The sequence below is a fragment of the Zalophus californianus genome, chromosome 3 (genome assembly GCF_009762305.2).
Source record: "Zalophus californianus isolate mZalCal1 chromosome 3, mZalCal1.pri.v2, whole genome shotgun sequence".
Taxonomy (NCBI): domain Eukaryota; kingdom Metazoa; phylum Chordata; class Mammalia; order Carnivora; family Otariidae; genus Zalophus; species Zalophus californianus.
The window spans coordinates 144,495,336-144,523,092 of record NC_045597.1 but is presented as its reverse complement, the minus strand read 5'-3'; the positions used below and the strand labels follow the sequence as shown (position 1 = coordinate 144,523,092).

The following is a 27,757-nucleotide window of genomic DNA, read 5'->3' as shown; positions in this document are numbered from 1 at the left end:
GTCAATAGCTTTCATAATACTCCCTGGTGAAATATTGAACACTTTCATGCTAAGTTCAAGATATCTGCTCTTACCACTTCTTTTCAACATGGCATTTGTAGCTCTAGCCATTAAAATAAATAGAAGAAAATAAAGTATAGATTGGATATAAATAAAAAGAACTGTCTTCATTTGCAGAAACATGAGCTTCTACAAAGAAAATGTTAAGGAATCTCTGAAAAGCTACTAGAACTGATGAATAAGTTTAACAGAGTTGTAGGATCAATTGTAGTTCTGTATGCAACAAACAACTTGGAAATAAAAATTTCAATACAATATGATTTATAATAGCATAAAAATAAAAAGTATTTGAGAATATATTTAATTAAATGCATATAAAACCTAAACACTGAAAACCACAGGATATTGTTGAGAGAAGATTTTTAAAGACCTATCTATGTAGATTGAAAGGTATACCACATTAAAGGATTAACATGTTAAGATGTCAATTCTTCCAAAATTGATTAATACACTTAACATAATCTTTATCAAAAATTGTAACAGACTTCTTTGTAGCAGTTGAAAGAGAGCTGATCCTAAAATCAACATGGAAATGTAAGAATCTGAAAACGGCCAAAACAATTTTGAAAAAGACTGAGAAAGTTGGAGAATTTATACCTCCTTATCACATGATTAGTAGAAAGCTAGAGTCATCAAGACAGTGTGTTATTAACATGGAGACAGGCAAGTAGGCCGATAAAATAGAATAGTGATCCCATACTTATATGGTCATTTGATTTTCTACAAAAGCAACAAAACATTTCAATGGAGAAAGGAAAGTTTGTAAATAGCAAGGAAATGATACTTATTAAATATAGGGGAGAAAAGGAATCTTGTCCCTTATATAAATATTAATTCAAGACTGACCCCAGTCTTAATATAAAACATGACTCTAAAGGTTCTAGAGGAAAACTTAGGAGACTATGTCTCTAATCTTGGGGGTAGCCAAATATTTCTCAGAAAAGACACAAAAGCACTGCCTAAAAAAAGAAAAAAGATAGGCAAAGTGGACAGAGCAAATTTTAAAGCGTCTTCTCTTCCAAAAATACCATGGAGGCAAGCCATAGAGTGAGAGAAAATATTTGTACTACAAATATCTGTCCAAGGGCTTGTTCACAGATTGCATAAGGAACTCCTACAAATCAGTAATTTAAAAAAAAATAAGACTAATTTGATCAGACACCTAATAAAAGAAAATACACAAATGGGTGATAAATACATATAAGTATTCTCATTCTCATTGCTTATCAAAGAATTGCACATTAAAGCACAATGAGATACGTCTACATCCTCACCATAAGAGCTAAAATTAAAAGGACTGAAAATATTAAGTGTTATTGAGGCTGTGGAGCAACTAGACTCCAGTTGCAAGTCCAGGCATTGCAGATAGAAGTATAAGTCATTACAACCCATCTGAAAACTACTGGTTAGCAACCACTAAAGAGAAACTCACTATCCCCTATGACCCAGCATGTCTACCCACAGGTGTATAACTCAGAAAAACTGGTCCTTATGCCCACCAAATGTGGAGTAGTCATAACAGTATTACTTATGATAGCCCAATATTAGAAACAGTCCAATTTACATCAATACTAGAAATGGTATAGTCATACAATGGAATACCATGCAACAATTAAAAAAATGGACTAATAACACAAACAAGGATAAATCTCAAAAAAATACATACTGTATGATTCCATTTATATGAAGCTCCAAACTGGCAAAATTAATCTCTGATGATTGAAATCTGAACAACGGGTGCCTATAGGAAGTGAGATTCACTGGAAAAAGTTAAGGGAATCTCTGGAGGTGGTGGAAACGTTTCATATATTAATTGACTGTTAATTACACAAATGTGTTCAAAATTTATGTTTTTAAGATTTGTACGTAAGTTTTTCCTTGACTTAAAAAAGGATATATCAGAATAAAGGTGCTTCATCAATAACTTGAACCATAAAAAACAAAAACCAGTGTTAAGTCTCTAATAAATTCCAGAGACTCTTTTTTTTTTTAAAGATTTTATTTATTTGACAGAGAGAGACACAGCGAGAGAGGGAACACAAGCAGGGGGAGTGGGAAAGGGAGAAGCAGGCTTCCCACTGAGCAGAGAACCCGACGTGGGTCTCAATCCCAGGACCCTGGGATCATGACCTGAGCTGAAGGCAGACGCTTAACGACTGAGCCACCCAGGCACCCCAAATTCCAGAGACTCTTGAAAATTACTGTTAGATATCCAAAAAGTATCATGATTTGTATTATCCTTGTCTTTTATTGATTTCAAACCAAATAATACCTTACAGAACCGTGAGAATAGTGAATTTAATGAAATTGAGTCCAGATGTTTTTGAAGTTCACTAACTTCTTGAGTTTTCTAGAAAAGTGACTGATACTAATAATGAAGCTTCCAGCACGCAGTGATTTTTGACATCTGAAATCCAGGGTAGAGGGAAACTGTTCCGTAAGGCTATTTAGCAATTCTGTCATTCTCAGTGCCTGATAAACTGAGAGTGACTCAGATATCTAAATTGAGATTAAAATGCATGCAACACAAAAGGTCAAGTCTTGGAAGAGGTATAGCATCAATATTTGGAATGTTTTTATGATCTGTATTTTTCAGATTGTGTTAGAGTAAGAAAATGTCAGGTTTTTTTTTTTGCTAGATTCTTGATGGGCAATGATAAGCATCTGTATCATCCCAGAATGTTCAGAATTGACAGTCTTTGCTTGAATGACCTTAAGATGAGATACTTACAGCTCAAAGGAGAGTAAAGCATATATGTTAATATGGACTATTATAAAATCAAGTTGTCTCTGCTAGCATTCCCTCTTCTTTTCAACTATGAAATTCCTTTCAGATCATAATAAGTTGATTTAGGAATTGAGCTTTTAATAATGGAATCTTATATTTCTTAGTCTCTGGACTTTAAAAGTAAGTGACTTTCAAATCCCCTTCAGAAAGATATATAGCAAAACAGATGCAAGTCAAAACAAGTGAGTTTGTACTACCAACAAACGTGTTCACAAGCAAAACAAGTTTATCTTTATGAGACTTGTGCTAACAGATGACATTGATGCCAACAGCTAAAATGTTTCCATGCATTCAGTTAACTAAATGAATCTCGCAGTACTCTTGTTCTTTGTCATATCCCATATTTTAGCCCTTTGGAGGTGTGTGTGCACATATAAATACACACATATACATATATGTGTACATATATACATATATATACATACATATAAATACATACGTGTGATTTAATGTTTCAAAAAATCCTGAGGAATTTTGGGATGTGTTGACTTCTAAGTCACTTTCTTATTAATTTGTCTACTAAGTTTATTTTATCTAACAAAAGGGCTTAAATAGATATTAAGAATTTTTAAAATACAATGTATTTCTGGAAGACAAACCAAGGTCGACCAAGATATCTGTACCATCCTTTAAAATTCATCAATGTTCCCCCAACTCTTGGTGTAGCTACTTTAAGCATACTTTCTAAAGCCATGAGAAACTGTAGCCTGAGAAGATCAGAATTGTATCCAGATTTTGCAGCCTTGAGAAACTTATTTCTGTCTCTAGTAAGCAACCAATGATAAAGCAAGTCCTCATCTCCAAAGCATGTTTCACAGCACGATTGTGATATTCATCAATAGAGTTAATGTCCTCTCCTCGAGCGTTCATGCAGCTCAACACAATTGCCTTTGCCCTCTGTAATGTGTGGATTTGGAAGATGCTCCCTTCTTTACAACTATGAGTGATGAGACAGACATCAGAGATGGAGGGACTGGCCAGGGAAAAAGCATTTAGTACAGGAAGACAGGTTTTTGCTTTTTATTCTCTCTTTGAACAGACATATTAGTTTGGCAAGATAATAAGAAGTTACTACCAATAAAGATTTGTTCATGCTTCATACTATAGGAACCCAATAACTAAGTGAATTTTTCCCTTTTTCAACTAGTTGTTTTGAGACACACTAAAAAAACAATGACATTTATGTAAAATCTCCATTTACCAATAAGTATTACCTTGTCAAACAAATAATTGGGAATGCAATTTTTTTGGAGAGGGAAGGACAAATTATTTATTCTAAATTGTATATCATCAGGCCCCTTATGTTCTTCAGCATTGCTAGAAGTAGTATAAAGTGTGTTATTTCAAAATAGATTTTATTTACCACATTAATAAAAGTGTACTTAGTGCATTCCCAGCCAAGGATCTGGCACCACAAATTCAGACACAACCAAAGAAATATTCATCACTATAAAGAACCCTAGCTATGAGCCAGGATAATAACTTAAAATGAAAAAATCAAAGCTCATAGTTTTAAGAGACATGCAAGTATTATACAAGGGGTACTAATGTTCTACAAAATATAACTCACAAAATACAATTATACCACATCATAAATTTTGCTGAAAGCGAATATGTTAGCTATAATAATCATTAAATTTTTAGACAGTTGGCTTTCTAGAATTTAGAAGGACTGTTTTTGGAAGGAAGATAATTAGGTGGCCTAAATCCCTTAAGTAGGTTGTGCCAAGAGGGCTAAACTACTGCTTCTTCCCCTTCTCCTCAGTTAAATTCCTCGCTAGAACTAGTGGCCCCTCCAATTCATCCTTGGCCTAATAGTGGCCCCCAGGTCTGTGTCAGGAGCTTCCTGTATGTTTATTGGTGGTGTGGCTTCTGTGATTAAAATTTAGGTTTCAATGCAAAAGGTTTCTCAGGATTTCTATACTTCACCCTTTTCTAACTTCTTCAGTTCTTGAAAACTATAGAAATTGCTTTGGCTTCAGATAAAATGCAAAAAACAAAAAATGTGCCAGTAAGTCACTGGATTTGATATCCTATTGACAGCGATCAGAGCATTTCACACTAAGAAAATATAAAAATAATGATTGGTCTTTGTTGTGGCCTTTCAGAGAAGAAACCTCAGTAACCTCCAGGGGAACTGAAGACAGGCAGGAGCCTGAGCACCACAGGCTGCCTGGTGTTTCCATGTTGCTGGGGTCACTTCCTCCCCTTCCCCACCTGTAGGCTCATCCCCAAGAACAGATGCAGGGATCCAGAAACAGAGTTGAGTGGCATTGATTAATTAATTGAGTTTGGTGGCCTTAGGGCCCTATATTTTTGCTCCACCCACTGTACAAATCAATGTACCAGAATATATGTATATTTGGTATTTTACTGATTTTTTTGAAAGTACATTTTTGGCCTCCTGAAGGCAGTGCCCTCAAATGAAAGTACATCCTCCAAGAAAAACTAGTTGACTTTTATAATGTCTGTTGGCTTGACCCCTGATTTCATCTTGATGGAAAGTAAATGTTCCCTATTCAGGGATATTATAAGGAAAATTACAAAGTTTGTCAAATTTATCCTCAGGGAATCCAACTTTCTCTTTACATATCTTTCCCTCTCATTTAGTAGTAACCCCTGCCTTGTCCTGTTTTGTTTATAGCGCCCTCAGAGTCTGGCTATAGGGCCCCCTACTAATCTTGCCCTCATGGCCTTTATTCACCCTAAAGGATAACACTTTAAATATTTATAAATAAATTAACTAATTAATGTGCTTTAGCATTCAATGTGCTTTAGCAGTGGAAATTTAATATTCCAATTCCATTGTGGAATACAAAAAGCAAAAAGAATATAAAATTTCTCACTCCAAATACAGGAAGGTGGACCCTACATAAATCTGTCAAATGCCTAAGTCCTATATGAAAATGTTGCCATCTAGCATTCTAGAAAATTTAGCTCATGGAAGGTAAATCATCACAATGTCTTCTTCAGGCCCAAATTATCATTTTTAGATCAAAGAACTTCTGTTATATAGTATAAAAATATGGCTATTAAAATACCAGATAGCAACCCCCTGATCAATAAAACCAATCAGTCATATCGCATAGGTCAGATAAGTATCTCCAATATCGCATTTCCCATGAAGTCCATGAGGAGCTTTATTTCTATTTTAACAATAACAATATTATTATTTACAGTTTAACATAAACAATGATATTATTCTTGTACCTTATTCTCAATATGCTAAAAATCAAATCCATAATAGTCTTCAAATCCAGCCCTCATTCATGTTGTCTTACTTCTATTAGTGGCACCAAAGACTCCTGTTCATTCAGGTGTGAAGCCCAAGAGTCATCTTCAATTCACTTCTTGTCATCCCCCACACTGCTGACAAATCAATCTTTCAAAGGTAGAATTCCTGTTGGTCAATTCCCTGCTAGAAAACAGGGTCGGCGGCGGGGGGGAAGCCAATGCCTCTCTGCCACATGCCCAATTAAGTACCAATCCTTTTTCCTGTGTTTTAAAACCATCCAAAATATGCATTAGACATCATAAATATCTCACAGTTCTGTATCTTTGCTATTATTAATTATGGTTCTTTTTTATTTATTTGTCTTTTTTATGTTATGTTAATCACCATACATCACATCATTAGTTTTTGATGTAATGTTCCATGATTCATTGTTTGTGTATAACAACCAGTGCTCCATGCAGAATGGCCCTCTTTAATACCCATCACCAGGCTAACCCATCCCCCAACTCCCCCCAGAACATATAATGTTATATTAGCTTCAGGTGTACCATAAAGTAATGCGACACTTCTGTTCCATACTCAGTGCTCATCACGGATAGTGTACTCTCAATCCTCTTTACCTGGAGGAAGTGTGGTTCTTATTTGCTAATATTAATGACTGTTTACTGAATACTAGGCTTCATGTAAATTACCTTAGATAGCCTCAGGATAATCCTACTAGGTAGATACTCTGATATCTTTATTCCTAATATGAGTTAGCCACAATTACCAAGTGAGGTAACATATGAGGAGAATTCATTCCAGCAAAGGTTGTGATATGTCTAAAGTAACAGAGAGAACCAGTTGAACAGCAGGGATTCAAGTGTGTATCTTATAGCTCCAAGGCTGATGGCACTAATAATTCCTTGCCCTGGATATAAATATTAATTCCAAATGGAATGGGCGTCGTTATCCTCTAAGGAAGGAGCATGGCTGCTGAAGGAGGTCATGGAAATTCTACGCCCCGTTTTCTCTAAGTCATGACAGTAAAATATACCTATTTGCAGCTACTTTGCCTACTTCTCTGGTGACCATATCTAGATTTTCTCCAAACAATTCTGATTTCAAACTTTCTGCTCCTTATAATCAGAGGCATGGTTTAGAGGAAGTGCACCAAGCAACATTGTCAATGAAAAATTGTAAAGCACATAAAACATATTGACATGATGTTGTAAAGATCATGAGAGAAGGTGTTCAAGGATGCCAAATGAGTGGGAACTCGGAATTCCTCCAATAGGCGGTCCAGTGTTACCATTGTTACATGGGCTCCACAACAAAGCAAAAATGAAGGCCCTTCCCTTTTGTCTTCTGATTTCAGAACCTGACCGTGTGTCCTAAACTGTGGCCTTACACAAGGCCAGTGTAGTCCATGAAGATATACAACCGATAGCTTAGGAAAAAATAGAGTCCGAGGCATTCTTTCAAATAGCCAGAAAATTGAAGGGAAGAGAAGCAAGTAAAGTAGCTTCTCTTTCTTTTGTAAGCACATCCCCTTGAATGCAAAGGAAAGAACCTGTGTTTGATGTTTGATAAACCTTATGAAGAGAACGTTTTGCCCAGAGCAGCCTTCGTTTTAGGAGATGAAAACTGAATTAGTTCTTATGGTGTTGAACCCAAACATAAATGGAATTCTTTAACATATGTGCTCAATTAACCTACCATAGATAAGATCAAATAATAAAAATCATTGACATTTCAATTTTCTGAGACTATATTAAAATAAAATGATGCACATAGAAAGTAAAAATGTTGAAAATATTCTTCATTATTTGCTGTGGGAGATTCAATTAAAATTGGTTAACAAGTGGAAAGATGTTTCAAAATGTTTGTATATTTTTAATTTAAAAAAGCAGTACAATCATGAAGTCTTGATACTTGAAGATCTGTGTGATGTACTTGGCATGGCGGAAGAAAAGAGCATAAAAATCCACGAGCTTGAGTGTTAATTAAATGTGAAATAACACACAGGGATGACTATTTTATGGTAGCTGCCGAAAATTCCAAAGAGCAAAGGTTTGTCTCTGTATAGTAAAGGGGTTGTAATGCCAAAGCAGAGTCTCCATGTGCTGAAAATGCTCATTTTTTTTTCTTCAGCAACATATATGTCCTCAAAAGGGAGACTGAGTAAAGTTACATCAACTTGGACTATACCTTTGGTTTTATAAAAATTAAATAAATAAAAACACAGTGCCAATTAAAATAAAGATGTGGCTTTTTTTAGACTTTGTATCTAGACTGCTCATTATCTAAGCATCTCCAACCTAAGTCTGTACTAATGAGCTTTCCTTTCACAGGGAGATAAAGAAGCTGAATTAGGACTTCCATTTTCCCCTCTTTGTGATCGGAAGTCAACGATGGTGGCCCAGTCACAAATAGGTACTACTCAGGAATGGTGGTTATGGAGGGTGGGCGTGTGTGAGCCAGTTTTCAAATGGATAAACCATGTTGTTCAAAGGGGCAACATCCGTGAAAACCTCACTTCATATTCATAATAAATTTGATCTTTAGACTGATGTATATGGTGCTGAATGATAAGAATTTTGAAAAATTCTCACAAAATGAATTCAATCAGCAGTATTAGTAAATGTAATTGTTATTTGACTTGTAACCCCTTTACAAATAATGGACTTTCTTCTTGTGTAAGAGACAGCATTTTTTGTGTTTTGTTGCTGACGATTGTAATCTGTAGTTCAATCCTTTGTATGTAGGACAATGCAATGAAAATATTAATATATCTGTGTTGTTATCACTAAGTTTGCAATATATATTTAATACAGTAGCTTATAGTCCTTCAGAAAAAAATTATTTTGTTATAAGTAGATAAGCCAGCAAGTTCAGCCCATTATTAAAACATATTGTTGCTATGCTGCATGGTCCAAATATTTGTAATGGTTATTCCCAGAGCCAGCATCTTTATTACTGCACTGTAAGATTAATAAACATAAGGATTGCCGCCTAACCTCTCTAGCTGCTTCCGTACCAAGTCCTACAAAGCAGCGGTCAACTGTCAGAAAGCTTCTTGCTCTGACATTTGCCCCTTGCCATCCAAGTTCCAAAAGCTGTTTTTCTAGCTACCATAACACAGGTGTCTACCATTGTTTAGCAGGTGTGAGTATGACAGGCTAAGAACCTCCTCAGGCAAGCTGGAAAGAAGGGAAGTTTCTGAGGCTTGTTACCATAATATAAATTGCTATCCTGTTAGTGGAGGTGACACATCATTTTCGAGTCTCCATATCCCAGGCATTTAAAACCACAGACAGAACGGAAGTAGCACACCGGTAGCCAATTAACATTGCTTTGAGTCGAAGGCATCAATTAAAAGACAAAACTGTTGAAGTTTTCTTGAATTAAAATTGCACCTTAGGGGCCGCATTTACATGTCCGGTTCTTGATTTCGGCTGGGGTCGTGATTTCAGGGTTGTGAGATCGAGCCCCGTGTAGGCTCCAGCCAGGTGTGGAGCCTGCTTGGGATTCTGTCTCTCCCTCTGCCCCTCCCCCACCCTCTCGCCCTCTCTTAAAAAAAAAGCACCCTAATGTATAATATTACTAGTCCAATTACTTGAAATGTGAATTATTTGTATCTGATGGATGGGATATTCTGCAAATGTGGATATTTCTGGGCACAGTAGCACTTAGAAAGCCTCCCTCCAGTTTCCTCATATATTCAGACGGTCGTCCATAGCTCCCAGGTGTGAGGCCACAAGCCCTTGATTTCCAGCGGCACACCTCTCCAGGGACTTTAGTGTTGAAGTGTGTACAGAGTCTGCAATAGGTTATCTCCTCCTCCAACTAAACAGCAGGGGGGGAAGGGCTCCCTAGAGGACAGTGCCCCCTTCTCTCTATGTGTCATTTTCTATCTTGATGAGTACTTTACATTTAAAGTTGTTATTCATCCTGACATCTCAAGGTGGTGGGAATAATGCTGTCTCCCAGAGATGTTACTGTTCTCTTCACTGATTTGACAGAACACGCCTACAGGCTGTGAACTAACACTTTACATCCAGAGAATAATAAACAGCAATTTAAATATTAACACACTGCCAGAAAGCTCTGACTGATACAGTAAGAGGGGGAAAAAGCGGTTGCCTTCCTGTGGCCTGAGAAAAAACTTCAATTATTTTGTTTCTTTGAAGTTCAGATATTATTTTTTGTTGATTAGTAATAAATTCGACAAGCAAGTGGAGACCTTTCAGAAAAGTAATGATCCCTCTCACTGAGAGAGGAAATTATATTCACTCTGGTTAGATTTGAATTTATTGTTAACAAGAGTATAAAACTGAATATTAAATAGGAAAGCCAATATACACGAGTTATCAGGCTTAAAATTGGATCACTTCCACTACTTGGGAGATTATTTTATAGAGCTATTAAACTATCTGTAAAGATTATGTTATTATATTAAAAATAATTGCAAAGGGTAAACTGAACCAGTGTTGTAGCTGATAATTACTATCAGGTGCGTCAGACTCTTCATTAGATTTTAGAATTCAAGAAAGTGTAATGTTTCAGTTTATATATATATATATTTTTTTTGCTTTTGTAGGTTTCATTGATTTCATAGTAGAGCCAACATTTTCTCTTCTGACAGACTCAACAGAGAAAATTATTACTCCTCTTATAGAGGAAGCCTCAAAGACAGACACTTCTTCCTATGGGGCAAGCAGGTTTGATATTTTCTCCCTTTTTGCTTCCTTTTTTTATCTTTGTGTTGATTAATAACCTTTTACTTAAGATTATTTTATTATCTCTTACAGCAGGGCAGGACATTCTTAAAAGAATTATTAGGTAGTATTTCCACCTAGTGGCTAGGTGTGATATTGCATCTGCCTTTGAAATTCACTTGATGTCCACGGCAAAGTATATCTAATGAGTGTAACACAAGAGTATTCAATACTCAGGAGAATGAAAATATCTGAATTTTCATGCAAATGCATGTATTATGCCTTGGATTTTAACATATCTACTTGTGTCAGTTTGCTTACAAACAAACCAATTACAACCCACTTGTACATACCAATTACAACCCACTTGTACATCTGGGGAGATGCTTATACCAAAAGAAGGCTTGTAGCTGATGTGGGTACAACAGATGTGTATAACATGTAACAGTAACATCCATTATATATACAATCACTTACAGTATTTCAAGCTGAACACTTTTCATCAATAAATTTGTTAAGGCATATTATTTAAAGCTTCCAGTTGAAACTAATCATGCTTATATTCTTGTCCATCTGAACACACAATTTTGCTAGTGGCACACCAACAGACTCCCTACATGTGGCCCCAGTGAGGACACTGAGGAAATGTTCTACCCGAGAAAGATTCGGGGGAGCCCCCACTTAGGGCTCCAGAATTGTGATGCCCCTTTATTGATGCTCACCAATGGACTCACTGCTAAGTCAGCTCACTTCAAGTTTCCACTGTTCTAATCAGGCCTAGCCACCCCATGACGCAAGAGTGCTCCAAACTGCTGCTCTGGGAGTCCTTGACCCACCCAGGGACTTCCAGCCAGAGTCCTGGCCCTCTCCCTGAGAGGAGAAAAGGAGGGACGTGAGCAGCCCTGACGCACCCTCCAAACTGGGCCTGAGCACCTGCATTTCTGGGTCAGCGTTTGGTTTTGTAAAGTGTTTCAGGCTTTGCTCCCTCATTTCATATCTTGACCTTTGTGTTTTCTGGGCTTTTTTTTTTTTTTTCATTGTGACTATTAGCTTCAGCACCTTTCTTGTGTTCACAGCGTTGATTTGTTTAGACGATCAAATATGAAAGGCACCGTGAACGACGGAACCTATTCCCCGGACTACTCCCTGACAAGCGTAGACCTACAGAGCTTCAAAAACAACCTGGTGGACATCATCCAGCAGAACAAAGAGAGGTGGAAAGAGTTAGCTGCCCAAGGTAGAGTTGTTTATGAAGCGTACCTGCCATCTCCTTCTTTCTTAACTCCTCCTCTAGGTTTTGGCTTTCTTTCCCCAGCCCCCCTAGATTTCTTCTTTGATGAAATACACAAGCCTTTGGTGGTATCTGAAATTTGGCCAACTTTTGATTATCACTAACAAAGTTGGTTTATCTGGTAGAGATTCTGCTCTGCTTATGTCACATGGGCTGCAAAAGTCTGTGTCCGTGGGTGGCAGTGACCTGAACATGAAGGAGGGGACGATAAAATGGTGACAAAACTTTACGTGGCAGAGTAACCTCCTGTTCATTTCTAGAAGTGCTTTGGAGCCTGTGTTTTAGGCTTTGCAAGTGGCTTTTGTGTTGCATTAGGAATGTAACACCCTGTGTCAGAGATTTGGGTGAGTTTTTTTCAATGTTCCTAAGTTATTTCTTTTGGTGACCGGTCCACTCATGCGTTGGAAAACAATAATTTGTGATCAGCCATTAAAGGAAACAATTGGGAAGCTAGCTTCAGTTATTTCTGGTATGTTTTCTGATTCAAATAAATGAGTTGATTTGGTTTACAAGGTATGTGAATTAGTATCAGTCATTATCTTTTGTGCAGGAAATTAGCTTCCTAATTCCAAATCTGGCCCCTGGCCCCGCTCACGCTCCCTTCCATAGCCCTGTGTCTCTCCTGTGCTTTATTCCCTGCACAGAGGTCTCTGGCAAGTTCTTGAAATACCCCAGAGCCTTTGCAATGACTATTTCTTCAGCCAGGGATTCTCCTCACAGCTCTCTGCAAGGCCGATTCCTCCTTGCCTGGGAAGTCTGTTGCTTAACTTTAACTTGAAAAACAGCACTTAGTTAACTCACTTAATTTAATTTTCACATGGACCTTATAAGGTATATACTATTGTTATTCTCATTTACATAAGGAAACCGAGGCAGAAGACAGTTGTGTGACTTTGCCCCAAATCCCATAACTAGTAAGTGAAGGAGCTAGAACTGACTCTCTCCAAATGCAGTGCTCGAAAGCCTTGTGGTAGGTAACCGCACAAAGAGGCCCTCCTTGACCACTACAAGTAACGTCCTCTATCCCGTCTTTCCCGATGAGGGCCCAGTCTAGTGCCTTCGATGTGGTATCACTAGTCCATAATCAATGATATTTACTTATTCCTTTTTTCTGTTTTCCACATGGGTAGCCTATGGTCCATAAAAGTTATGACATGGTCTGTTGTGTTTTCCAGTATATCCTCAGCTCCTACCACAGTGTTGAGCATATAAGAGGCATGCAGGAAATATTTGTTTAATGAAATAACTACTTAGTAATCACATTATTTCCTCCACCTCTGCTATTAGAAATAAAAGAAATACCATTCTCACGTCTTCATCCGACTCTGTAACTCACATTTTCCCATAAGTCTGATCTTAGTTGAAAAGAAATCTTTTCCCAGGCTTTGGTAGCTCTATACAACCATGATGAGGGCCACGTCCTGTAGTCACACGCCCCCCTCCCCCCCAACTCAGGATGGCCCTGTGCTTAATTAAATCCTCTACTATCATCATCTTGAAATTCTTAAAAATTTTTGAGCCAGGGGCCTCATTTTTATTTTGCATGGGGCCCTGCAATTATGTAGCTAGTCCTGACCATTACAGAGGGCCTTTGTAATACATTATTGTTGCTCGATAAAGAACATAACACAACACAAGACCCAGATGGCTATACTGAAATATTGTCAAACCCATCTAACTGGAGATTTCAGATGCCTGGAATTACCCTTCTCTAGGGACAAATTATACTCAAGATATTGAGCCTGAAGCACTATAAGACATAAATTCCTAACCCATAAGCTCTTTGAAAATAGGAACAACATGTAGCTTATTGTCATCATTTTCTCAGAGCTAACATGTCCCTGGCAGAGTGTAGGTGCTTTAAAATTATTTAATGAGTATAGTTTTGAATGAATGAATGAATAAATACTTAAACTCCACTTTGAATGTATTTATTCAGAAAGGAAAACAAATAAATATATATTTTTTCAGCGATGGAAGGCAGAGAAGAGGCAAGCAAGACCTGAGATCCCGCCTGTGTGCCAAGGCATTTTACATGGATTATCCAATTTCCTCCTGCAACAAACTGCCCAATTAGAAATGATTACCCTTGTTTTATACACATGGAAATTAAGGATCACACAGCTTCTAAGCACTAGAGTCAAAACTATTCTGATTCTTTACCCAACGTTTTTCCCACTGCACACTAGAACCTCCTATTATACTCTTTCAAAAATTTTTGAAAAAAATTGAGTTGAAGTATTCATCTTCAATGAACCCAAAAATCCAATTGACCAAAACACTCTCTCTTCCAAGAAAGTTTTAGCTAAAATAAACAACAATAAACCGCAAACATCAACCTATCACCTGGAATCTATTTGTAATAAACTGGTGAAGGAAAACTCTGTCAGAATTGGCTTAGGGACTAAAACTGTCCCCTTCCTAATAAACTTTCTGGCACTGTGCTCTTTTGAAGATTTTGTTGCACAGGGACAGTGAACTTTAGATGCATATAAAGTTCTCAATGTACATTTCTGGAATTGAGGAATAATATCTGAGTCCTATCATTGGAAAAGATAGAACCAAGATTTGAATACAGACAGCCTGGTTTTAGCAAATTAAAACCATAGATCATTTTGATAATATAATTTCCAAGGGGTAGTTGTATAGAGTACACACATTTTAAGTAAAGCAACTACTGCCAAATTTATTTTATTTATAACATTGCATGTTTGGTTTCTATTTCCAATGCAATGGTGAGCTAGATAAACTTAAAGAAATATCTCATGGTAAAAACAACTAAAAATGTGGGGCGGAATATTGCTAACAAGAAATTGACAGAGACAGTGCTTCTAGAACTATCTCCCTGTCTCCTTGCTTGTAACAAATATTAAAAAGCATGCTGCTTTCAACAAAAAAGAAAGAAAGAAGAAAGAAAGAAAGAAAGAAAGAAAGAAAGAAAGAAAGAAAGAAAGAAAGAAAGAAAAGCTGATACCCTCAGAACTTGTCCAAATAAAGATCAAACAGAAATTGAGAGAGATAAGGAAACTTTGGAGATAGAATCTCTTTGGAGGGCATCTGTTTACCTTTGCTGGAGTCCTGGGTTTGCAGACTGAATTGACTACCACACTGTGTTTACACTAGAAATGCAAATTTGATTCTACATTTTTTTTAAGATTTTTATTATTTGACAGAGAGAGACACAGCAAGAGAGGGAACACAAGCAGGGGGAGTGGGAGAAGGAGAAGCAGGCCTCCCACTGAGCAGGGAGCCTGATGCAGGGCTCGATCCCAGGACCCTGAGATCATGACCTGAGCCGAAGGCAGACGCTTAACGACTGAGCCACCCAGGCACCCCTTAATTCTACACTTAAAAATTCTGTTAATGCAACTTACCTTATTAAGGATCAAAGGATAAAAATCTAAGATCTCAAGAGATACAGAAAGAACATTCCAGAAAATTCAGTATCTATTCATGATAAAAATTATTAAAGCTTAATCTACTATTTCCATTTTCCCACTTTTCTTGCCTTCATTTTTTACTGCTTGAGTTTTTTCTTTTTTCCGTTGCAATTCATTTCCTTGATGGTTTGAAATATTTACTCTTTATTCCTTTCATTTTCGTGATTAATTAGAGAATTTTAAATACATAATCAATAGTAGATAACAATGAAGTTAATAACTTCACCCTTCCACAAAATAATACAAAACCTTATAAAACTTGTCTCTGATATTTTAAAAAGCTTCTAAAATACAGACTTTATATTTAATAATTAAAGTTTAAAACATGTCCTTGAAATCCAAGAATATGAGGAGTATTGCTTTTTAACATCGTTTTCAAAAGTCAAGCTAGTGCAGGAAGACTTTTTCAAGGTCTCCTTCATGCATGCGTAGCTCCTCAGCCAGCCGGAGATATGTGGAGAGCTATCTCAGACCTTCCATGGCTCTCTAATTGCTAGGATTTTTCTGTGAAACGCTGCTCATCTACCATTTACCCAAACTTGGACTGCAGCCTCAGGCTTGCAAAGCTGTGAGTTTCTCCCCATTTTTTCTAAACTAAACCCATGCTTTACATTGTAGAAACCAGGGTCTTTAGCCCTCTGCTCCTATTCCAAATTGAGGCTACCATCTTTAGCAGCAAAATTGGTTTCTGCTGCCATTCTCAGGTCAGGGCTGGCAGGGAGTAGCTCTGGGCAAAAAGTTCAGAGATTGCTGGGGCACCTGGGTGGCTCAGTTGGTTGAGTGGTTAACTCTTGGTTTCTGCTCAGATCATGATCTCAGGGCCCTGGGATTGAGCCCCACATCAGGCTCCATGCTCAGTTCAGCAGGGAGTCTGCTTGAGGAGTCTCTCTCTCCCTCTCCTCAGCCCTCCCTCTACGTGTACGCTCTCTCTCTCTCTTTAAAATACATACATCTTAAAAAAAAAAAAAGGATCACAGATTCCTGCTGTTCTTACCTTTTGCTCATGTGTATCAGAAGACATGAACAAAACATTCACTCTAGCACTATTCTTGAGAGCAAAAAAACTGAAAACAACAGCAAAATGGATTCACAATCTGTGGTATATTCATATTATGGAAAAGCACACAACTGTTAAGATAAATGAACTTTAGGGGTGCCCAGGTGGCTCAGTCATTAAGCGTCTCCCTTTGGGTCAGGTCATGATCCCAGGGTCCTGGGATAGAGCCCTGCATCGGGCTCCCTGCTCGGCGGGAAGCCTGCTTCTCCCTCTCCCCCTCTTCCTGCTTGTGTTCCCTCTCTCGCTGTCTCTCTCTCTGTCAAATAAATAAATAAAATCTTTAAAAAAATAAAAAGATAAATGAACTTTAGGTGTGAGTCCCAACAGGGATGGAAGACACAAATACTATTGAGCAAAATACACAGGCTGCTTCAGTATAGCAAGATGCCATTTATAGAGAAAATTTTAAAACCTATAAACTAACCAATAGGTTTTAGAAGACACTTAGCTTCATACCTAGAACTGTTAAAGAAGCATGTCTCTTTAGAGCCAGCCCCCAAATGACAAACATAAGTATTGGTTCTCTCCCGAGGCAAAAGAGTTACTCTGGTAAGCCACTTGATGGTTTGGTTTGTGTTTAGACACAAAAATTACAAATTGAACCAGATCCACCAAGTCCACCTTGATCAGAACAAAACCACAAATCAGAGAAAGCCAGGATTGCATGATCTCTCTTACATGTGGAATCCAAAAGAGTGTAACTCACAGAACTAGAGAGTAAGTCGGGCTGTTCAGAGCTCGAGCTCCACAGCAGTTAGCTGCCAGCTCAGCAACTGGTCAGAGTGGACAGACTGCTTTCCGTGCCAGGACAAAAAGATGTGCATTTCTGGAAAGAAACATTATCGACTAGCTAGAAAAGAAAATTATGTCTTAGTGATACCAACAGAGGCACCAGCACGGAGAAGTCCCTACAGGAATATGTGCACCAACCTCTCTGCAGTGCAATGTCTTCATTATTTGATAACCCAGAAAATGGGGGGTTGGTGGGAATGAACCTCGTGTCTGCACCAGCATTCCAATACAGAAACCACAAGAAGGATGATAATGGCATTTATAGTTACCACTTATTAAATAATTTCTCTATACCAGGCAAAAAAAAAAAAAAAAGACAACACAAATCAATCCCAGATCTGTTTTCTTTCCCATCTTCTCAAAGAAGATGTGTATTTGAGAAAAAAATAAGTTATGTCCCAAAAAGGAATCAGGGTGTTGGGGGTGGGGGGTGTCAGACTGAAATGGAAAGCAGTATGTTTCTTATTGTACTGGTAACTTTCTGATTTACTTGATGTTGATTCAAACCCCAAAATACTAGGGCTGAAAGGCAAGTAACAAGTGAGGAAAGGAGGCAGCGTGGGAACCAAGGCGCCGTAAGATTTGCCCATTGCGCACCAGTAACAGCTGTTTAGAATTAGAAGGAAACCTTGACATTTTAAAATATGCATTAAAACTGTCAAACACACAAGTGTTTTCTAGTCTCTTTTGGGAGCTTGTTTCCTACATAATTGCTCTGGAGTGTTCAGTATATCATTCATTTGAAATTTTTAAGAACCGCTTTTTCTTTAGTAGCTCGTAAGGTCCACCAAAAAGGAAAACAAATTAAGATTTTGGTTAGAATTACTTTGATATCAATTTGGAGAGAATTATCTTTATGATTGCGAGTCTTCCTATTCATATATATCTTATATGTCTTCTTCCATGTTTCTCAGAAAGTTTACTTTTACTTCATAGTAATAATAATGGTGATGGAAATATACTTGTTAGATGCCTGGCATCACATTAAGGATATTATATACCATGTAATCACTATTTATCCTTAATAATAATTTATTTCAAAATGTTGAATATATCTTGTTGGATTTTCCATCAGTATTTTATATTTTTTGTTATTTTTGCAAATGGCTGTTTCTCACTGGTGTATAGAAATACAATTTGCTTTTGAATACTGATCTGCAAATTATGACAGTTTTTTTATTTCCCAAATGTATACCTTTAATGATTGTTTTTCTTGAATCAACTCCATTAGCAAGTTTATCCAGAATCATCTGAAATGGAAGCAGTCACAGCATTTGGCTTGTCTCTAAATTTAGAAGGAAGGTGTTTCATGTTTCATCATTAAGTGTGATATTTCTTAATTTTGTTTGATCTGCTCTTTATGAGGTTACGTTTCCATCAATAATTTGTTAAGAAAATGTATTTTTTATTTTTTTAATTTAAATACAAGTTAGTTAACATACAGTGTAGTATTGGTTTCAGAGAAAATGCATTTTACATGGAACATTTAGTTTTATCAACTGTCTTTTCTGTGGCTTTTAAAATAGTTCAATAATTTTTTTATTGGTTCATATAATGATTTATATTAATAGGTTTTCTAATGTTGAACCACCTCATATTCCTTGATTAGGCCCAACTAATTGTGATGTATTAACTTTTTAAAATTTATGTATTACTTTTGCTGATTTAAAAAAAATCTATATTTATGATGAGATTAGCCTGCAATTTTCCTTTCTCATACTTGTAGTTCTGGTATTGAGGGTACAGTAGCCTCAGAAAATGAGTTGGAGTTTTTAAATTCTTTTTTTTTAAGATTTTTTTCATTTATTTATTCATTTGAGAGAGACAGACAGAGAGAGCACAAACAGAGGGAGCAGCAGAAGGAGAGGGAGAAGCAGACTCCCTGCTGAGCCAGGAGCCTGATGCAGGGCTCATTCTCAGGACCCTGGGATCATGACCTGAGCCGAAGGCAGATGCTTAACTGACTGAGCCACCCTGGCATCCTGGAGTTTTTAAATTCTTGAGAGTTTGTGAGCCTTAAATTGGCATTGAATGTTTGGCAGAATTTACTTTCAAAAACCATGCAAGCCTACTGTTTTCTTTGTGGGATAATTTTCATCTGTTGATTCAATTTTCTTAATAGTTATAGAGGACTAATTGTTTACTTTTTAGTTTTTTTAAAAAATAAATTGTGAAATATACCACAAAAGAACATATAAAAACATATATGTACTATTTGTAAATATTTGTACTATATGTAAATAACACAGCCTACAAACAATAGCATGCTGGCAAGTTTAACAACCGGCTCAAAAAAAGTGTATACACACACATATATATATAGGTTTATTGTGACTGTTACTGATAGAAAGAATGTGTGGCACATAATTTAAAAGCAACAATAAAATATATAGTAGCCTTTGTTGTGAATTCTGTGTAGGTAATTGGTTCTCACAGAATACTTTCACTGATTTTTGCCAAACTCTGTGTCTTTGGTCCACTTATGGTTGCAACTGACAAATGTAAATTGTTCACATATGATCGATATTTTCATTTATATCGAGGAGTAAGATGACATATAAAAAACATATGTCAGAACTTAGAAAACATAGAAGGCATATGTCGACCTCACTTGTTCATCGAAAATGCAAATGACTTCTTGGTCGTTTGATTGGATAATGGCTTTTGAATACTGGAAAAAAATTTCCTCAAATTTCTGTGCTATTTACAATGTAGCCATTATAGACATGATACACTTTTAAATTTAATCTCTATTTTTTAAATCATTATCTCCACCACTGTAGGCAACAGTGAAACAATAAATGAAGCCCTGATTCACAAAGTTTGATGACATCCATGGTGCAAATATTCCCACCATGGTCAGTTTCAAGCTATCAGTATGAAGTCTCTGACCATGGGAGCTGGGAAAAGATGTGCACATAAGATATTTGCATCATAGAGATTTGGTGGATATAATTAACCTCAAGACCTAGATAATGAAAAAATGGGTCAAAATAATTAGGAAAAGATTTTTAGATATTTATCACCTTTGTTTTAAATATAATTTATTTAATTGTAAGTTTCTATAATTTTATTTTTAAGAATGACTAGATTTAACAATTTCATGATGATTATTTCTCTTTCTTTTTTTGTTTCTTAGCTGTTACTCCTATTTGTGTAACTGTAAACAATATATAGTTTAGTTTTGCATGTTTTGGTGTAAATGATATCATATGGGATACATTCTTTAATGAATATCTTTCTACTCAGTGCCATGTTTTCTGAGCTTTATCCATGATGAGGCAAATCGCTATTATCTGTCTCAGCAGGGAATTTTTGGATCTTGATAGAAAACAGGTTTTTTAAAAAAAATTTAAAAAGAATATTAATTAGCTAGGTCTTTTAAATAATATATTTATAATATATCCATTTCTTAGCCCATAAATCAGGTGCACAAATAATATAACTTCTGTTATTTCTCTGTGACAAAACATAGTGTCTAGCTGAAGGCCCCATGCTCTATGCTTGAAGCAAACAGAAGCTTGTCATTCAAGTGTTTTAACTGAAGCAGAGTAAGCCTATTCCACTTAGGGTTCTTAACCTCCTTTTCTTCTTTTTTAGATGCCATTGAAGTTCCTAATGTGATGTTAACCTTGGGATAGCCACCTTGCTTGACTTCTGTTCTTTCTCTTTCATCGCTTTAGACATACCCCATCCCATCTGCTTCTTGCTAGTACCACCTCCTGCCTCTGACACTTGACCCCCTGTTTCGGCCACTGTAGGCCACCAAACCTTCACCGTCTCCCTTTTGCTTGATCTCTCATTCTCCTTTTCTCCTAATGCTTCTGAGACCTGATCGTTAAGCATCACACCCAAACCAGCTACCCAGCAGGGCTTTCCTCCGACATGCCTACATCACTCTATGGTATCTCTCTGTGCTTTTATCCCATATATCTCTATTACAGTTCTGGACCCATTGTTTTTTTCTTATTTGCCAGTAATCCCTATCAGTCCCTAACAGTGATCCTAACAATTCTACATCTGCTGCTTAGAGACAATAAAAATAGTTTTTCAACAACAACAACATGTCCATATTACTTTGTATTGAATTACTTTAAAAGGTTATGTTTTTCAATATTTATTCATAAAATGTTTATTCCTTCCCGTTATCTTTTTAATGAATCAAAACTCATCATGTAGACAAAATTATAATTTTTAAACTCCCAGGACTAAATCCTAAGCATCTTTTTGAGAAAATAGATGCAAACTGTTTAGATTTCAGAAGGGACAATTAATCCAACGGAGGGAAGCAAAGTCTTTCAGATAAAAAACTAGAGCTCACTCTGGGGGCATCCGGTGGCTCCATCAGTTAAGCGGCTGGCTTAAGCTCAGGTCATGATCCTGGGGTCCTGGGATGAGCCCTGCTTTGGCTCCACGTGCTGTGGGAAGTCTGCTTTTCCCTCTCCCTCTCCCTCTGCCCCTTATACTGCTCATGCTCTCTCTCTCTCTCCCAAACAAATAAAATCTTCAAAGAAAAAACAAAACAACTAGAGCTCGCTCTCATTTTCTCTCTAATCATGGTTCAAAAACACAACAGTTTAAATGAGATCTTACTAGTAATTTTTAAATTGTATATTTCAAATTATTAGTAAATTAAATTATATATTATTCATTTAGTTTATTCTTATTTCCAATTTAATTTCTTTAGCTGACATTCTATGTTATGTTATCAGTACAGTAGAGCAGAAGTATAACAGATATAATGGAACAGAATTATGAAGTGTTAAGAGGTGGTATTCACCAAAGTCACTTAACCCTAGGAGAGCTTGCATACAGTGTGAACGGTGAGTATGTGCTTATTCATTCACTCGTTCATTTATTATAAAGGCAGAACTCAATAGTTTTCAACCCTGGCAGCCTATTAGGATCCTCTGGGCTATTTTATTTTTTGAAAGTTCAATATGGCTTATCTCTAGTTTACAGAGGTAGGTCAAAATAGAACACTTTTGTGCATTTAAATGAATGCAGAGGACATGGAGGGGGAGAGCAGGAAATTAATCAGTTTATGGTCAAGACAAGCCAAGTGCCGATTAGAATCAGAGCCAGCTTCACCCTGGCAAACCGTACTCAGGAAACAACAGCATGTACCTTGGTAACGATATCCCTTAAAATATCTGTGTCTTGGGTCACACATCTCCTCTGGAACATTTGTCTTCTGCCCCTCTGCCTTCATCCTTGTTCTTTCTTCCTCATGGAATTCACTTCTTGGGCCTCCTCCTCCTCTTGGCTGCTTAAAATCCTACCTATCTTCCAAAACTCCGCTAAACTGCCTTTTCCAAGACGCCTATCCCTTAGTTATGTCAGCACAGCTGTCTTATTCAGACTCCAGTTAGGGTATTTATCACATTCTGACTTGCATTCTCCAAATGGGAAGAGAAAAGTGCATTCAAAAGGGGCCTACCAAAAGCAGTGTCTGGGATACAAGTGGGAGTGGAGAGGAGTTTCAGGATATGTGTCCAGTTGCACGTGTCTCCTGGAGATTCCAGCATTCCCCTTTGGAGGCGTGTACCATCTCTCCGCCTAGCGAGAGCCACTGTATATTATGAGATACTGTGATTGGAGTGTGTCGCAGATATTAAAGCTATAGAGCCTGACAAAAAGTTGAGAACTACTAATGAGGTCACTACAAAAGTATTTACAGAGGCCTACTGTGTGCAAAACAAAAGCCGATAGGATTTTTGAAGAGCAGAACTCATGGAATATTCCACTTTAGATCTCCAGTGGTTCCTGCTCAAGGCCAGATAAGAACTTGGTCAGTATCGGGTAGAGGAGAATTGACTCCATTTTAGGAAGGTCTGATTTTAGTGGGTGAGACCCTATAAATGAAATATTACCCACTATGTTGTACCATATATTTTTTTGTTAGCTAAAAGATCTAAAAAGAGTGGCGCCTGGGTGGCTCAGTCGTTAAGCGTCTGCCTTCGGCTCAGGTCATGATCCCAGGGTCCTGGGATGGAGCCCCGCATCGGGCTCCCTGCTCGGCGGGAAGCCTGCTTCTCCCTCTCCCACTCCCCCTGCTTGTGTTTTCTCTCTCGCTGTGTCTCTCTCTGTCAAATAAATAAATAAAATCTTAAAAAGAAAAAAAGATCTAAAAAGAGAAAATAAAAAGCTGATGAGTGGAAAAAGGGAAAACTAATTGGGGGGATGTTCCCCCAAAGCCTCTTCTCTTGCACAGTATCTATACTTGCTATGTATTCAGACACCCAAAACCTACTCACGTGCTCTAATTCTACTTAGATGAGCAATATGAGCAATCACTGCAAGAGTTCACAGGAGTTTTGTAGCCTCTGAAAACTCTGGGGTGAACAGTGTGACAGTGGAAATCTGAAGGGTAGAGAAAATAATGGTGGGGACTAAAGTAGTGGATTGGATGTTGCACTGTTGGGCAGAGGTGATGGGGGCAGAATAAGATCGAAGCCATGGGCAGGAAGTAGGGTCCAGCTCTCTGAGACTGTTCTCTCTTTCTGGTGCTACTCTTTTCTGGCAATTGTTACCAGAATTCGTAACTAGAACTTCGGGGTGTCACACTGCTAACACTGGCCTAGGTTCAAGATTTTGTCATAGTCCCCCAATAATTCCAAGTTCCAAGGACATTGGGAGCTTCGTCGTCTTAACAATATACCTCCGAGCAAAATGTAAATCTGTTTGTCACCACTCACCTCTATTCTTTCTCCAAAACCTTTTCGTCTCCTTTTCCTCTTGGTTCACAACCTCAACTCCTCTCTTTCCCCTCTTGGCCACTAAAATCCCCTCCATTGTACAGAACAATTTAGCTTTGGCCTCAAATTTAACCCATTTAACAAAACAAAAGCCTAATTAATGGTCTAAAATGACATCTCTAGTTCTTCACGCGTGTGTGGAATGATCATGATTTGGTTAGTTATTTTCAGCTTCGTTAGAATTCCTATAAAAAGCTTTATTTCCTATCACCATCAGGACATTTTTTAAAAACTTAATCACTGTACCTATGACCTGTCTTTGTAATCAGAAAATCATCATAAGAGTTACTAAGTTAGATATTTTCTTATTTTTTTACATTTTATAACTTTTTGAAATGTATTGAATATGTAATAATATTTTAGTGAAACAGAATTATTTAAAATCATATCTTGCTAGAAAACTTCATAGATTTTCTCAACAGGAAAAAGAAAATTTCTAAAAATAGGTTTTGTATCATTGCTTGAAAAATTAAAACACAAAACTAAAAGATTTTCCCGCCAGAAATAAAGGAGATAATTAAAACTGATAGGAAAGTATTAAAATTTTTAAAAGATCAAATTTACATTATGATTAACATGACATTTTAATAGACTGTGATAGGTTCACTAATTAAACCTTATGTATTATTTGTGCTTGAAATATCTTAAAATGCAGTATTGTATATTACAGTATGTATGAAAGTGATGTTTGTAATCTTGTTGATGTTAATGCTAAATAGAATGCAGAATCCTTTTCTACTAAGTACACATTTACTTGCCAGGCTATACCGAGTTCTGTCATGGTCTCTATCCTATTTAATCAACCAAACAGTCCTATGAGTTAGGTACTATCACCATTTTACCAACGTGAAAACTAAGGTCTGCGGGGGTGAGTTAGTTACCCAAATCACAGGTTTGCACACATATTACAAATGAATCTTGCTCATTCCTTTTCACAGTTTAATATAATACACAAAAAAAAACAGCATCATGGTAGTAGTAAATCCAGAAAGAGAAAACAACTTCTTCTGAAAACCTACCTCAGAGAGCAGCATAATTGCTTCATCAAATCTACTTCTGTTTAGTCTCAACACAACTGATCCCATAAGCTTTCAAGTGTGTGTGTTATATCCCACAGATATTTTTATTTTAAAAAGTTGAAAATTATGAATTTGTGAGTGACATTTTACATCATTTATATATCTTCCCATGGATCATTTACACAAACATTTATTACAGCAACCTCACAAGGTAGGAATTACAGTCCGATAAAACTGTGGCTCAGAGAATTTAAGTTGTCGAAATCCATACAATTAGTCTTTGAAAAGGCTGGGATTTGTGCCTAGTTTGTCTAAATTCAAAGCCAGTAACCTTCTGGATAGTTTCTGGATCATCTTCTAGAAGTTAGTTATGACAGGTTAGTTTATTTACATTTTCTAAATTTTCTTACAGAAGTCTTGCCCAAACTGTTCGCGGATGGAGGAACTGTAACAGCAGCAGAATTTAGGGGCATTTGGGGGCACCGGGTGGCTCAGTTGGTTAAGCGTCTGACTCTTGGTTTTGGCTCAGGTGTGATCTCGGGGTCGTGAGATCGAGCCTATGTGGGGCTCTGTGCTCAGGGCAGAGTCTGCTTGTCCCTCTCCCTACGCCTCTGCTCCTCCCCCTGCTCACTTTCTCTCTCTCTCTCTCTTCTAAATAAAGTCTTAAAAAAAAGAATTTGGGGGCATTTTAAGCGATATCGTTTTGAGTGTGTGAACTCCCCACTTGTATTTACATGGACACTCGAAGTTGGAAAGAGGGCAGAAGGAGCAGGCTTGCATCCCCTAGTGATTATGGGCTGGCTCAGTGACGAAGAAACGGTTTCTCCTCGGTGCCGGGATGAGGACAAGCAGAGACCTGTGCTGGTAGGAACACAAGTAGAAAGATGTGCTCCTTACTCAGTTTGGAAATAAAGCTGATTTATCTTTTGAGATTGTATCCATAGTTGGATGTAGTCAGATATATGAAATTATTCCCAGAAGGTTCCACTGATCCTCTCCATGCAAGGCATGCCTCTTGTTCTTTCTATTTGGTCCAGGGCACTCTAACAGATGGTCCTTATTGAGTATTACAAATAATTTTGTTTCTTTCTCGAGCACTATTTCATTGTTACACTTAACAATTTTAACTCATTCTGTCTTTACCATCATTTTAGTTGGATCACTCAGAACTTGTGACATATATATAGGTTCATACACAGTGTATCCTACATTTATATACAAATGAATAAATATAAGTAATTCCTATGGTAAAAATTTCAGTATCTATGTTTCAGTATATTTTTTCAGTGTCCAATATTCTTTTCCCTAAAAATGTATTTTTATAGCTCTCCTAGAGATTTTGTCAATATAACGGCTTGTAAATAGTAAAGGGAAGAAACTTAACTTCCAATGAGTTAAGAATTGCTCTGAAACCTGTATTCAGCCAAAAACGTCCTCCTATACTTTACCATAATGTTTATGAGTTTACCAAATGCTTATGAGTTAAAGAAATTACTTATTTTTTTAAAGATTTTATTTATTTGTCAGAGAGAGAGAGAGAGCACACAAGCAGGGGGAGTGCAAGAGGGAGAAGCAGGCTCCCCGCTGAGCAGGGAGCCCAATGTGGGGCTTGATCCCAGGACCCTGGGAGCATGACCTGAGCCAAAGGCAGACGCTTGACTGAGCCACCCAGGCGCCCCTAAAGAAATTACTTATGATATTTATATTAAATTATATAAAGGATAATATTGTGCATGACTATAACTTATGAGAGACACACAAAGGAAGTTTAATGATATTCTTGACGCTTTCTCAGTAGATTAAGGAATGATAGAGTGTAATCATACCTAAAAGTCAAATCATAACCTATTTAAGAGCTTTGGTCCTCTAACTCTGTATCTCTACAAAGAATTCGATATTTTGTTAGGATTATCAAAATATATTACTAGAAAAAAGGCAAAAGAACAGCAAGTACTATTATATTTTTATTTTTAAAATAAGTCACAGGTTCCATATTATTTCTTTATATAATATGGTCCTACATCCTAACACTTGTATACTATTTCTTAGTAGACAATATTAATATCCTGCCAGATAGCCTCTTATTAGATTCTGAAGGTGTCTACTCTATTTGAAATCAACTAGAACTGAGCTCCCTGAGAATCCAGGCTTTTTAGGCAACAAATCAAATGGTGAAAAAAATAAATTGAATTAGGAAAAAAAAAATCATTTCAAGACCACTATTGATGAATACAAAAATCACAAAAGGTTTTGGGAGCAAAAGTAAAATATATTGAATATTAAGAAAAAAAATCAACTGGGACATCTGGGTGGCTCAGTTGGTTAAGCATCTGCCTGGGATGGGTCCTGGGATTGAGTCCCGCATCGGGCTCCTTGCTCAGTGGGGAGTCTGCTTCTCCCTCTGCCTGCCACTTCCCCTGCTTGTGCTCACTTTCTCTCTGACAAATAAATAAATAAAACCTTTTTTAAAAAAAAGAAAAAATCAATTATATTTACCTTCATAATTTTTCCACCATAATTCCTACAAACATGGATAATTATAAATGCCAAGTACAATTTAGTTTTTTACAACTTTTTAATAATATTGTCTCCAGGTTTTTAAAATAAGTATCCTTTT

The 27,757-nt window shown here is 37.0% G+C and overlaps 1 protein-coding gene across 6 annotated transcripts in view; it reads left to right on the top strand.

Moving 5' to 3' along the window:
* The window catches only part of PDE1A (phosphodiesterase 1A), a 315,842-nt gene that overhangs the window by 275,479 nt on the left and 12,606 nt on the right, over nucleotides 1-27,757 (top strand). For all 6 annotated transcript variants that reach the window (XM_027591025.2, XM_027591024.2, XM_027591026.2 and 3 more), the window contains 3 exons: nucleotides 8,417-8,498; nucleotides 10,666-10,786; nucleotides 11,860-12,020. In XM_027591025.2, coding sequence (XP_027446826.1) covers nucleotides 8,417-8,498; nucleotides 10,666-10,786; nucleotides 11,860-12,020 — 364 coding nt within the window. The remainder of the gene's footprint in view (nucleotides 1-8,416; nucleotides 8,499-10,665; nucleotides 10,787-11,859; nucleotides 12,021-27,757) is intronic.